This window comes from Salmo salar, chromosome 07 (assembly GCF_965601325.2).
Source record: "Salmo salar chromosome 07, fSalSal1, whole genome shotgun sequence".
Lineage (NCBI taxonomy): Eukaryota > Metazoa > Chordata > Actinopteri > Salmoniformes > Salmonidae > Salmo > Salmo salar.
The window spans coordinates 77,452,501-77,465,762 of NC_138297.1; the positions used below are offsets into that span (position 1 = coordinate 77,452,501).

At 55.1% G+C, this 13,262-nt stretch overlaps 1 protein-coding gene across 1 annotated transcript in view; it reads right to left on the reverse strand.

Annotated features, from left to right (window-relative positions):
• ano2b (anoctamin 2b) overlaps positions 1 to 13,262 on the reverse strand; it is a 121,994-nt gene that overhangs the window by 61,574 nt on the left and 47,158 nt on the right. Inside the window, exon 15 of the mRNA XM_082977246.1 lies at positions 12,919 to 13,002. Within this exon, the coding sequence (XP_082833372.1) occupies positions 12,919 to 13,002 (84 nt within the window). The remainder of the gene's footprint in view (positions 1 to 12,918; positions 13,003 to 13,262) is intronic.

A 13,262-nucleotide genomic window follows, 5' to 3' on the forward strand; every position in this document is an offset into this window, starting at 1 on the left:
ACCCACACAGCACCCACACAGCACCCACACAGCACCCACACAGCACCACCTAGCACCACCTAGCACCCACACAGCACCTAGCACCCACACAGCACCCACACAGCACCCACACAGCACCCACACAGCACCCACACAGCACCACCTAGCACCACCTAGCACCCACACAGCACCTAGCACCCACACAGCACCCACACAGCACCACCTAGCACCACCTAGCACCCACACAGCACCTAGCACCCACACAGCACCTAGCACCCACACAGCACCCACACAGCACCCACACAGCACCTAGCACCCACACAGCACCCACACAACACACAGTACCTCCCCCTCCTCTCCCTCCCCCTCGTCTCCTCCCCCACCTCTCCCCTCCCCACCCCTCCTCCCCCCACCCCCCACCTCTCCTCCCCCCTCCCCCCACCTCTCCCCTCCTCCCCCCACCTCTCCTCCCCCACCTCTCCTCTCGTTCCCTCCCCCTCGACCCCCCCACCTCTCCTCCCCTCCCCCTCGACCCCCCCACCTCTCCTCTCCTCCCCCACCTCTCCTCTCCTCCACCTCCACCTCTCCCCTCCCCCACCTCTCCTCCCCCTCCCCCCCACCTCTCCTCCCCCTCCCCCCACCTCTAGTCCCCTCCCCCTCCACCCCTCCACCTCTCCTCTCCTCCCCCCCACCTCTAGTCCCCTCCCCTCCCTCCACCCCCCCACCTCTCCTCCCCCTCCACCTCTCCTCTCCTCCCCTTTCCTCCCCCCACCTCTCCTCTCCTCCCCCCTCCTCCCCCTCTCCTCTCCTCCCCTCCCCCCACCTCCCCCCACCTCTCCTCCCCCCACCTCTCCTCTCCTCCCCCCACCTCCCCTCTCCCCACCTCTCCTCTCCTCCCCCCACCTCCCCCCCACCTCTCCTCTCCCCCCCCCCACCTCTCCCCTTGACACTAGTAAAGTAACAGCAGTAACACAGGAGATCAGTGTTCATATAACCTGATGTAGCCGGCCTTTCAATCTGGTCCTGTCTGGGTGGTGTCCATATAACCTAATGTAGCCGGCCTTTCAATCTGGTCCTGTCTGGGTGGTGTCCATATAACCTAATGTAGCCGGCCTTTCAATCTGGTCCTGTCTGGGTGGTGTCCATATAACCTGATGTAGCCGGCCTTTCAATCTGGTCCTGTCTGGGTGGTGTCCATATAACCTGATGTAGCCGGCCTTTCAATCTGGTCCTGTCTGGCTGGTGTCCATATAACCTGAAGTAGCCGGCCTTTCAATCTGGTCCTGTCTGGGTGGTGTCCATATAACCTGATGTAGCCGGCCTTTCAATCTGGTCCTGTCTGGGTGGTGTCCATATAACCTGATGTAGCCGGCCTTTCAATCTGGTCCTGTCTGGGTGGTGTCCATATAACCTGATGTAGCCGGCCTTTCAATCTGGTCCTGTCTGGCTGGTGTCCATATAACCTGAAGTAGCCGGCCTTTCAATCTGGTCCTGTCTGGGTGGTGTCCATATAACCTGATGTAGCCGGCCTTTCAATCTGGTCCTGTCTGGGTGGTGTCCATATAACCTGATGTAGCCGGCCTTTCAATCTGGTCCTGTCTGGGTGGTGTCCATATAACCTGATGTAGCAGGCCTTTCAATCTGGTCCTGTCTGGGTGGTGTCCATATAACCTGATGTAGCAGGCCTTTCAATCTGGTCCTGTCTGGGTGGTGTCCATATAACCTGATGTAGCAGGCCTTTCAATCTGGTCCTGTCTGGGTGGTGTCCATATAACCTGATGTAGCCGGCCTTTCAATCTGGTCCTGTCTGGGTGGTGTCCATATAACCTAATGTAGCAGGCCTTTCAATCTGGTCCTGTCTGGGTGGTGTCCATATAACCTGATGTAGCCGGCCTTTCAATCTGGTCCTGTCTGGGTGGTGTCCATATAACCTGATGTAGCCGGCCTTTCAATCTGGTCCTGTCTGGGTGGTGTCCATATAACCTGATGTAGCCGGCCTTTCAATCTGGTCCTGTCTGGGTGGTGTTCATATAACCTGATGTAGCCGGCCTTTCAATCTGGTCCTGTCTGGGTGGTGTCCATATAACCTAATGTAGCCGGCCTTTCAATCTGGTCCTGTCTGGGTGGTGTCCATATAACCTGATGTAGCAGGCCTTTCAATCTGGTCCTGCCTGGGTGGTGTCCATATAACCTGATGTAGCCGGCCTTTCAATCTGGTCCTGCCTGGGTGGTTCTCTTCTGCACTGCTCAACCAATCCAGTAAATGTTCTGCACTGTTCAACCAATCCAGTAAATGTTCTGCACTGTTCAACCAATCCAGTAAACGTTCTGCACTGTTCAACCAATCCAGTAAACTTTCTGCACTGTTCAACCAATCCAGTAAATGTTCTGCACTGTTCAACCAATCCTGTAAATGTGGAGGAGGAGTTAAGCTGGAGTGTCTGCTTGTTAACGTCCAAAAGAGGAAGTTGCGTCACAACCAGAACATCCACAGGCTCTCTGTTTCAGTTCCCCTGACAACCAGAACATCCCCAGGCTCTCTGTTCCAGTTCCCCTGACAACCAGAACATCCACAGGCTCTCTGTTCCATTTCCCCTGACAACCAGAACATCCACAGGCTCTCTGTTCCAGTTCCCCTGACAACCAGAACATCCACAGGCTCTCTGTTCCCCTGACAACCAGAACATCCACAGGCTCTCTGTTCCCCTGACAACCAGAACATCCACAGGCTCTCTGTTCCAGTTCCCCTGACAACCAGAACATCCACAGCCTCTCTGTTCCAGTTCCCCTGACAACCAGAACATCCACAGGCTCTCTGTTCCAGTTCCCCTGACAACCAGAACATCCACAGGCTCTCTGTTCCATTTCCCCTGAAAACCAGAACATCCACAGGCTCTCTGTTCCCCTGACAACCAGAACATCCACAGGCTCTCTGTTCCAGTTCCCCTGACAACCAGAACATCCACAGGCTCTCTGTTCCAGTTCCCCTGACAACCAGAACATCCACAGGCACTCTGTTCCGTTTCCCCTGACAACCAGAACATCCACAGGCTCTCTGTTCCGTTTCCCCTGACAACTGGATGCATCCGGTTTGTAGCCCCCTTGCTGAGGGTGGAAACCATGTGGTCTTGAACGGAAATGAACCCAAAGAGAGAGAGACACACACACACACACACTATAAGGTCAGGACTCTCTCCTTTCATACCACATCCCTGTCAGACTGCATCACACACACTCCCCCTCCCTGCAGGCCGCTAAGCCCTTTGGGAAATTACTGTCATGGGATTTCCTCTGGGCCATATGTCACCTCACACACACACACACACACACACACACACACACACACACACACACACACACACACACACACACACCTTTGTATCCAAAGCAGGAAGTAACAGATTCCGTGTCCCACAAGGCACCTAGTGACGATGTTCTGCCATCTAGTCAGAGCAACATCAGGCGGAAGAGGAAGTCCTATAGGGTATCGTTAAGGCCGGGAGGCCGGGTTAGGGTCGGGAGGCCGGGTTAGGGTCGGGAGGCCGGGTTAGGGTCGGGAGGCCGGGTTAGGGTCGGGAGGCCGGGTTAAGGTCGGGAGGCCGGGTTAAGGTCGGGAGGCCGGGTTAAGGTCGGGAGGCCGGGTTAAGGTCAGGAGGCCGGGTTAAGGTCAGGAGGCCGGGTTAAGGTCAGGAGGCCGGGTTAAGGCCGGGAAGCCGGGTTAAGGTCAGGAGGCCGGGTTAAGGTCGGGAGGCCGGGTTAAGATCAGGAGGCCGGGTAAAGGTCAGGAGGCCGGGTAAAGGTCAGGAGGCCGGGAGGCCGGGTTAGGGTCGGGAGGCCGGGTTAGGGTCGGGAGGCCGGGTTAGGGTCGGGAGGCCGGGTTAGGGTCGGGAGGTCGGGAGGCCGGGTTAAGTTCGGGAGGCCGGGTTAAGGTCGGGAGGCCGGGGTAAGGTCGGGAGGTCGGGAGGCCGGGTTAAGGTCGGGAGGCCGGGTTACGGTCGGGAGGCCGGGTTACGGTCGGGAGGCCGGGTTAATGTCGGGTTAAGGTCGGGAGGCCGGGTTAAGTTCGGGAGGTCGGGTTAAGGTCAGGAGGCCGGGTTAAGGTCAGGAGGCCGGGTTAAGGTCGGGAGGCCGGGTTAAGGTCGGGAGGCCGGGTTAAGGTCGGGTTAAGGTCGGTTTAAGGTCGGGTTAAGGTCAGGAGGCCGGGTTAAGGCCGGGAGGCCCGGGTTAAGGCCGGGAGGCCGGGTTAAGGCCGGGAGGCCGGGTTAAAGTCGGGAGGCCGGGTTAAGGCCGGGTTAAGGTCGGGAGGCTGGGTTAGGGTCGGGAGGCCGGGTTAATGTCGGGAGGCCGGGTTAAGGCCGGGTGAAGGTCGGGAGGCCGGGTTAAGCTGGGATAGAATCCGCTGTGTTCAACCAGGCCACAGTATTGCTCATTTACTGTCCTTTCTAGTCAGTTAGCCATGTTTCAGTCTGTATTCGATTATACTGGGGATTTACTGATTATACGAGTTGATCAGGAAGTTTATCGGCAATGTTGTTCCCACTGTGACTATTAAACCCTAGCCTAACCAGAAACCGTGGATACATGGCGGCATTCGCACAAAATTGAAAGCGCAAACCACTGCATTTAACCATGGCAAGGGGACAGGGAATATGGCCGAATACAAACAGTGTGTTTATTCCCTCCGCAAGGCAATCAAACAGGTAAAACGTCAGTATAGAGACAAAGTGGAGAGTCGCAATTCAACAGCTCAGACACGAAACGTATGTGCCAGGGCGTCTACAGACAATCAGGGACTACAAATGGAAAACCAGCCAAGTCGTGGACACAAACATCTTGCATCCGGACAAGCTGAACACCTTCTTCTCTCGCTTTGAGGATAATACAGTGCCACCGACGCGGCCCGCTACCAAGGACTGTGGGCACTCCTTCTCCATGGCCGACGTGAGTAAGACACTTAAAAGTGTTAACCCTCGCAGGGCTGCAGGCCCAGACGGCATCCCTAGCCACGTCCTCAGAGCATGCACAGACCAGCTGGCTGGTGTGTTTACGGACATATTCAATCTCTCCCTTTCCCAGTCTGCTGTCCCCGCTTCCTTCAAGATGACCACTGTTGTTCCTGTACCCAAGAAAGCAAAAGGTAACTGAACTAAATGACAAATCTGTCATCATGAAGTGCTTTGAGAGACTAGTCAAGGATCATACCACTTCTACCTTACCTGACACCCTAGACCCAGTTCAGTTTGCATACCACCCCAATAGATCCACAGACGATGCAATCGCCATCGCAACGCACACTGCCCTATCCCATCTGGTCAAGAGGAATACCTATGTAAGAATGCTGTTAATTGACAATAGCTCAGCATTCAACACCCTAGTACCCTCCAAGCTCATCATTGCGCCCTGTGCAACTGGGTCCTGGACTTCCTGACGGGCCGGCCCCCAGGAGGTGAAGGCAGGAAACAGCAGCTCCACTTCGCTGATCCTCAACACAGGGGCCCCACAAGGGTGCATGCTCAGCCCCCTCCTGTACTCCCTGTTCACCCATGACTGCGTGGCCATGCACGCCTCCAACTCAATCATCAAGTTTGCAGACGACACAACAGTAGTTAGGCTTGATTACCAACAATGACGAGACGGCCTACAGGGAGGAGGTGAGGGCCCTGGGAGACGAGACAGCCTCCAGGGAGGAGGTGAGGGCCCTGGGAGACGAGACAGCCTCCAGGGAGGAGGTGAGGGCCCTCGGAGACGAGGCAGCCTCCAGGGAGGAGGTGAGGGCCATGGGAGACGAGACAGCCTACAGGGAGGAGGTGAGGGCCCTGGGAGACGAGACAGCCTCCAGGGAGGAGGTGAGGGCCCTGGGAGACGAGACAGCCTCCAGGGAGGAGGTGAGGGCCGTGGGAGACGAGACAGCCTCCAGGGAGGAGGTGAGGGCCCTCAGAGACGAGACAGCCTACAGGGAGGAGGTGAGGGCCGTGGGAGACGAGACAGCCTCCAGGGAGGAGGTGAGGGCCCTCAGAGACGAGACAGCCTCCAGGGAGGAGGTGAGGGCCCTGGGAGACGAGACAGCCTCCAGGGAGGAGGTGAGGACCCTGGGAGACGAGACAGCCTCCAGGGAGGAGGTGAGGGCCCTCGGAGACGAGACAGCCTCCAGGGAGGAGGTGAGGGCTCTGGGAGACGAGACAGCCTCCAGGGAGGAGGTGAGGGCCCTGGGAGACGAGACAGCCTCCAGGGAGGAGGTGAGGGCCGTGGGAGACGAGGCAGCCTCCAGGGAGGAGGTGAGGGCCGTGGGAGACGAGGCAGCCTCCAGGGAGGAGGTGAGGGCCGTGGGAGACGAGACAGCCTACAGGGAGGAGGTGAGGGCTCTGGGAGACGAGACAGCCTACAGGGAGGAGGTGAGGGCCGTGGGAGACGAGACAGCCTCCAGGGAGGAGGTGAGGACCCTGGGAGACGAGACAGCCTCCAGGGAGGAGGTGAGGGCCCTGGGAGACGAGGCAGCCTACAGGGAGGAGGTGAGGGGCGTGGGAGACGAGACAGCCTCCAGGGAGGAGGTGAGGGGCCCTCGGAGACGAGACAGCCTCCAGGGAGGAGGTGAGGGGCCCTCGGAGACGAGACAGCCTCCAGGGAGGAGGTGAGGGCCCTGGGAGACGAGACAGCCTCCAGGGAGGAGGTGAGGGCCCTGGGAGACGAGACAGCCTCCAGGGAGGAGGTGAGGACCCTGGGAGACGAGACAGCCTCCAGGGAGGAGGTGAGGACCCTGGGAGACGAGACAGCCTCCAGGGAGGAGGTGAGGGCTCTGGGAGTGTGGTGCCAGGAAAATAACCTCTCACTCAACGTCAACAAAACAAAAGGAGATGATCGTGGACTTCAGGAAACAGCAGAGGGAGCACCCCCCCATCCACATCGACGGGACGGCAGCGGAGAAGGTGGAAAGTACCTTGGTGTACACGTCACTGACAAACTGAAATGGTCCACCCACACAGACAAGAGGCTGAAGAAATTTGGCTTGGCACTTAAAACCCACAAACTTTTACAGATGCACAACCGAGAGCATCCTGTCGGGCTGTATCACCGCCTGGTACGGCAACTGCACCGCCTTCAACTGCAAGGCTCTCCAGAGGGTAGTGCGGTCTGCACAACGCATCACCGGGGGGAAACTACCTGCCCTCCAGGACACCTACACCACCCGATGTCACAGGAAGAACAAAAAGATCATCAAGGACATCAACCACCCGAGCCACTTCCTGTTCACCCCACTATCATCCAGAAGGCGAGGTCAGTACAGGTGCATCAAAGCTGGGGACCGAGAGACTGAAAAACAGTCAAGCCATGTTTCTGTTTCAGTCTATTCAGTTAGTGAAGCCATGTTTCAGTCTCTATTCAGTTAGTGAAGCCATGTTTCAGTCTCTATTCAGTTAGTGAAGCCATGTTTCAGTCTCTATTCAGTTAGTGAAGCCATGTTCCCGTTTCAGTCTCTATTCAGTTAGTGAAGCCATGTTTCAGTCTCTATTCAGTTAGTGAAGCCATGTTCCTGTTTCAGTCTCTATTCAGTTAGTGAAGCCATGTTTCATTCTCTATTCAGTTAGTGAAGCCATGTTCCCGTTTCAGTCTGTAGTCAGTTAGTGAAGCCATGTTTCCGTTTCAGTCTGTAGTCAGTTAGTGAAGCCATGTTTCCGTTTCAGTCTCTATTCAGTTAGTGAAGCCATGTTTCAGTCTCTATTCAGTTAGTGAAGCCATGTTTCAGTCTCTATTCAGTTAGTGAAGCCATGTTTCAGTCTCTATTCAGTTAGTGAAGCCATGTTTCAGTCTCTATTCAGTTAGTGAAGCCATGTTTCTGTTTCAGTCTCTATTCAGTTAGTGAAGCCATGTTTCCGTTTCAGTCTCTATTCAGTTAGTGAAGCCATGTTTCAGTCTCTATTCAGTTAGTGAAGCCATGTTTCAGTCTCTATTCAGTTAGTGAAGCCATGTTTCAGTCTCTATTCAGTTAGTGAAGCCATGTTTCTGTTTCAGTCTGTAGTCAGTTAGTGAAGCCATGTTCCCGTTTCAGTCTGTAGTCAGTTAGTGAAGCCATGTTTCCGTTTCAGTCTGTAGTCAGTTAGTGAAGCCATGTTTCCGTTTCAGTCTGTAGTCAGTTAGTGAAGCCATGTTTCTGTTTCAGTCTGTAGTCAGTTAGTGAAGCCATGTTCCCGTTTCAGTCTGTAGTCAGTTAGTGAAGCCATGTTCCCGTTTCAGTCTGTAGTCAGTTAGTGAAGCCATGTTTCAGTCTGTAGTCAGTTAGTGAAGCCATGTTTCTGTTTCAGTCTGTAGTCAGTTAGTGAAGCCATGTTCCCGTTTCAGTCTGTAGTCAGTTAGTGAAGCCATGTTTCCGTTTCAGTCTGTAGTCAGTTAGTGAAGCCATGTTTCCCTTTCAGTCTGTAGTCAGTTAGTGAAGCCATGTTTCTGTTTCAGTCTCTATTCAGTTAGTGAAGCCATGTTCCCGTTTCAGTCTGTAGTCAGTTAGTGAAGCCATGTTCCCGTTTCAGTCTGTAGTCAGTTAGTGAAGCCATGTTTCCGTTTCAGTCTGTAGTCAGTTAGTGAAGCCATGTTTCCGTTTCAGTCTGTAGTCAGTTAGTGAAGCCATGTTTCAGTCTCTATTCAGTTAGTGAAGCCATGTTTCTGTTTCAGTCTCTATTCAGTTAGTGAAGCCATGTTTCTGTTTCAGTCTCTATTCAGTTAGTGAAGCCATGTTCCCGTTTCAGTCTGTAGTCAGTTAGTGAAGCCATATTCCCGTTTCAGTCTGTAGTCAGTTAGTGAAGGCATGTTTCCGTTTCAGTCTGTAGTCAGTTAGTGAAGCCATGTTTCCGTTTCAGTCTGTTGTCAGTTAGTGAAGCCATGTTCCCGTTTCAGTCTGTATTCAGTTAGTGAAGCCATGTTTCAGTCTGTAGTCAGTTAGTGAAGCCATGTTTCAGTCTGTAGTCAGTTAGTGAAGCCATGTTTCCGTTTCAGTCTCTATTCAGTTAGTGAAGCCATGTTTCAGTCTCTATTCAGTTAGTGAAGCCATGTTTCCGTTTCAGTCTCTATTCAGTTAGTGAAGCCATGTTTCATTCTCTATTCAGTTAGTGAAGCCATGTTCCCGTTTCAGTCTGTAGTCAGTTAGTGAAGCCATGTTCCCGTTTCAGTCTGTAGTCAGTTAGTGAAGCCATGTTCCCGTTTCAGTCTGTAGTCAGTTAGTGAAGCCATGTTCCCGTTTCAGTCTGTAGTCAGTTAGTGAAGCCATGTTCCCGTTTCAGTCTGTAGTCAGTTAGTGAAGCCATGTTCCCGTTTCAGTCTGTAGTCAGTTAGTGAAGCCATGTTCCCGTTTCAGTCTGTAGTCAGTTAGTGAAGCCATGTTCCTGTTTCAGTCTCTATTCAGTTAGTGAAGCCATGTTCCCGTTTCAGTCTGTAGTCAAGTCAAATGTTATTTGTCACATGAGCAGAATACAACCTTACAGTGAAATGCTTACTAACAAGCCCTTAATAACCATCAATGCAGTTTCAAGAAAACACCTAAAAAAAAAGTCAGTTGAATGCATTCAGTTGTCCACCTGACTAGGTATTCCACCTTTCCCTGTTGATGAAGCCAGTGACTGAAGCGGTGAACTCCTCAATGCCATTTGAAGAATGTCCTGTAGTTTAGAATCACAGTGGGGACGACGTCCTCGATGCTTATTGATGAAGCCAGTGACTGATGCGGTGAAGTCCTCAATGCCATCTGAAGAATCCCAGAACATGTTCCAGTCTGTGATAGCAAAACAGTCCTGTAGCTTAGCATCTGCTTCATCTGACCACTTTTTTATAGACCGAGTCACTGGTGCTTCCTGATTTAGTTTTTGCTTGTAGGCAGGAAGCAGGAGGATAGAATTATGGTCAGATTTGCCAAGTGGAGGGCGAGGGAGAGCTTTGTACGAGTCTCTCTGTGTGGAGTACAGGTGGTCTAGAGGTTTTTTCCCTCTGGTTGCACATTTAACACGCTGGTAGATATGAGGCAAAACTGATTTTGGGTTGAACGTTGGCTAACAGTACGGATGGCAAAGGCAGATTAGCCACTCGTCGCCTGATCCTCACAAGGCGATCTCCTTCCGCGAAATCTCTGTTTGTTTCTCCAGCGAATGACGTCGGATGTTGGCCTGTTTGGGTGTTTGGAGTATATCATTCCCGTCCGACTCATTAAAGATCAATTCTTTGTCCAGTTCGAGGTGAGTAATCGCTGTTCTGATATCCAGAAGCTCTTTTCAGTCATAAGAGACGGTGGCAGAAACATTACGGACAAAATAAGTTACAAACAAAGTGACAAAACAAAACAGAACAGCACGGCTGGTTAGGAGCCAATAAAACACGGCAGTTATCCTCTCCAGGACATATAGAGAGTTAGTCAATTCATGTTTCTGTTTCAGTCTGTAAACTCCAGCCACAGCTCAGCCACACAGCCCCTCAGCCACACAGCCACACAGCCTCTCAGCCACTCAGCCACACAGCCACACAGCCCCTCAGCCACACAGCCACACAGCCTCTCAGCCACACAGCCACACAGCCTCTCAGCCACACAGCCTCTCCTCAGCCACACAGCCACACAGCCTCTCAGCCACACAGCCACACAGCCTCTCAGCCACACAGCCTCTCAGCCACACAGCCCCTCAGCCACACAGCCACAGCTCAGCCACACAGCCTCTCAGCCACACAGCCACACAGCCTCTCAGCCACACAGCCTCTCCTCAGCCTCTCAGCCACACAGCCTCTCCTCAGCCACACAGCCACACAGCCTCTCAGCCACACAGCCACACAGCCACACAGCCTCTCAGCCACACAGCCACACAGCCTCTCAGCCACACAGCCACACAGCCCCTCAGCCACACAGCCACACAGCCTCTCAGCCACACAGCCTCTCAGCCTCTCAGCCACACAGCCTCTCAGCCACACAGCCACACAGCCTCTCCTCAGCCACACAGCCTCTCCTCAGCCACACAGCCTCTCAGCCACACAGCCTCTCAGCCACACAGCCTCTCCTCAGCCCCACAGCCTCTCCTCAGCCACACAGCCCCTCAGCCTCTCAGCCACACAGCCTCTCAGCCACACAGCCTCTCCTCAGCCACACAGCCTCTCAGCCACACAGCCACACAGCCTCTCAGCCACACAGCCTCTCCTCAGCCACACAGCCTCTCCTCAGCCACACAGCCTCTCCTCAGCCACACAGCCCCTCAGCCACACAGCCACACAGCCCCTCAGCCACACAGCCACACAGCCTCTCAGCCACACAGCCTCTCCTCAGCCACACAGCCTCTCAGCCACACAGCCACACAGCCTCTCAGCCACACAGCCTCTCCTCAGCCACACAGCCTCTCCTCAGCCACACAGCCCCTCAGCCACACAGCCACACAGCCTCTCAGCCACACAGCCTCTCAGCCTCTCAGCCACACAGCCTCTCAGCCACACAGCCACACAGCCTCTCCTCAGCCACACAGCCTCTCCTCAGCCACACAGCCTCTCAGCCACACAGCCTCTCAGCCACACAGCCTCTCCTCAGCCCCACAGCCTCTCCTCAGCCACACAGCCCCTCAGCCTCTCAGCCACACAGCCTCTCAGCCACACAGCCTCTCCTCAGCCACACAGCCTCTCAGCCACACAGCCACACAGCCTCTCAGCCACACAGCCTCTCCTCAGCCACACAGCCTCTCCTCAGCCACACAGCCTCTCCTCAGCCACACAGCCCCTCAGCCACACAGCCACACAGCCCCTCAGCCACACAGCCACACAGCCTCTCAGCCACACAGCCTCTCCTCAGCCACACAGCCTCTCAGCCACACAGCCACACAGCCTCTCAGCCACACAGCCTCTCCTCAGCCACACAGCCTCTCCTCAGCCACACAGCCTCTCCTCAGCCACACAGCCCCTCAGCCACACAGCCACACAGCCCCTCAGCCACACAGCCACACAGCCTCTCCTCAGCCACACAGCCTCTCCTCAGCCACACAGCCTCTCAGCCACACAGCCACACAGCCTCTCAGCCACACAGCCTCTCCTCAGCCACACAGCCTCTCAGCCACACAGCCACACAGTCTCTCCTCAGCCACACAGCCTCTCCTCAGCCACACAGCCTCTCCTCAGCCTCTCCTCAGCCACACAGCCTCTCCTCAGCCTCTCCTCAGCCACACAGCCTCTCAGCCTCTCAGCCACACAGCCTCTCCTCAGCCACACAGCCTCTCCTCAGCCTCTCAGCCACACAGCCTCTCAGCCACACAGTCTCTCCTCGGCCACACAGCCTCTCCTCGGCCACACAGCCTCGACTCAGCCTCTCCTCAGCCACACAGCCTCGCCTCAGCCTCTCCTCAGCCACACAGCCTCGCCTCAGTCTCTCCTCAGCCACACAGACTCGCCTCAGCCTCTCCTCAGCCACACAGCCTCTCCTCAGCCACACAGCCTCTCCTCAGCCACACAGCCTCTCCTCAGCCACACAGCCTCCCCTCAGCCACACAGCCTCCCCTCAGCCACACAGCCTCCCCTCAGCCACACAGCCTCCCCTCAGCCACACAGCCTCCCCTCAGCCACACAGCCTCCCCTCAGCCACACAGCCTCTCCTCAGCCACACAGCCTCTCCTCTCTATCATCCAACTAACTACTGGGACATGATAAACGGAGGACAGAGGAATCTGGGACAGGAGAGCTAAAACTGTCTGATATTCTGAAGTGCTTCTGCTCGCTAACCTAACTGCTGCTCGCTAACCTAACTGCTGCTCTCATCGCTAACTGCTGCTCTCATCGCTATCTGCTGCTCGCTAACCGCTGCTCGCTAACTGCTGCTCAAATAGAGAGTTCCTGAGAGTCTGCCTGTCTGTCTGTTTAGAAGCAAGAGGAGGAGGGAGAGGACGAGGAGAAGGAGGAGCAGAAGGAAGATGAAGAGAAGCAGGCAGAGGAGAAGAGGAGTGTTACCGATGTCCCAGTGTTCATAGCAGACAGTAACCTCTGTCTCCACCTGTCTTTCCCTGCCGCCACGTCCTCCTCCCGCTGCACAGGCTGCAACACAGAGCATGGCTGAACACAGGACACACAGCCAACACACACACGCCTTCCCACCGTCCAATCATATCCCTCCAGCCAACACACACGCCTTCCCACCGTCCAATCATATCCCTCCAGCCAACACACACGCCTTCCCTCCCTCCCTCCAACCATATCCCTCCAGCCAACACACACGCCTTCCCACCGTCCAATCAACACACACGCCTTCCCACCCTCCAACCAACACCCCCCCCCCCATCTCAACTCAGTCCCCC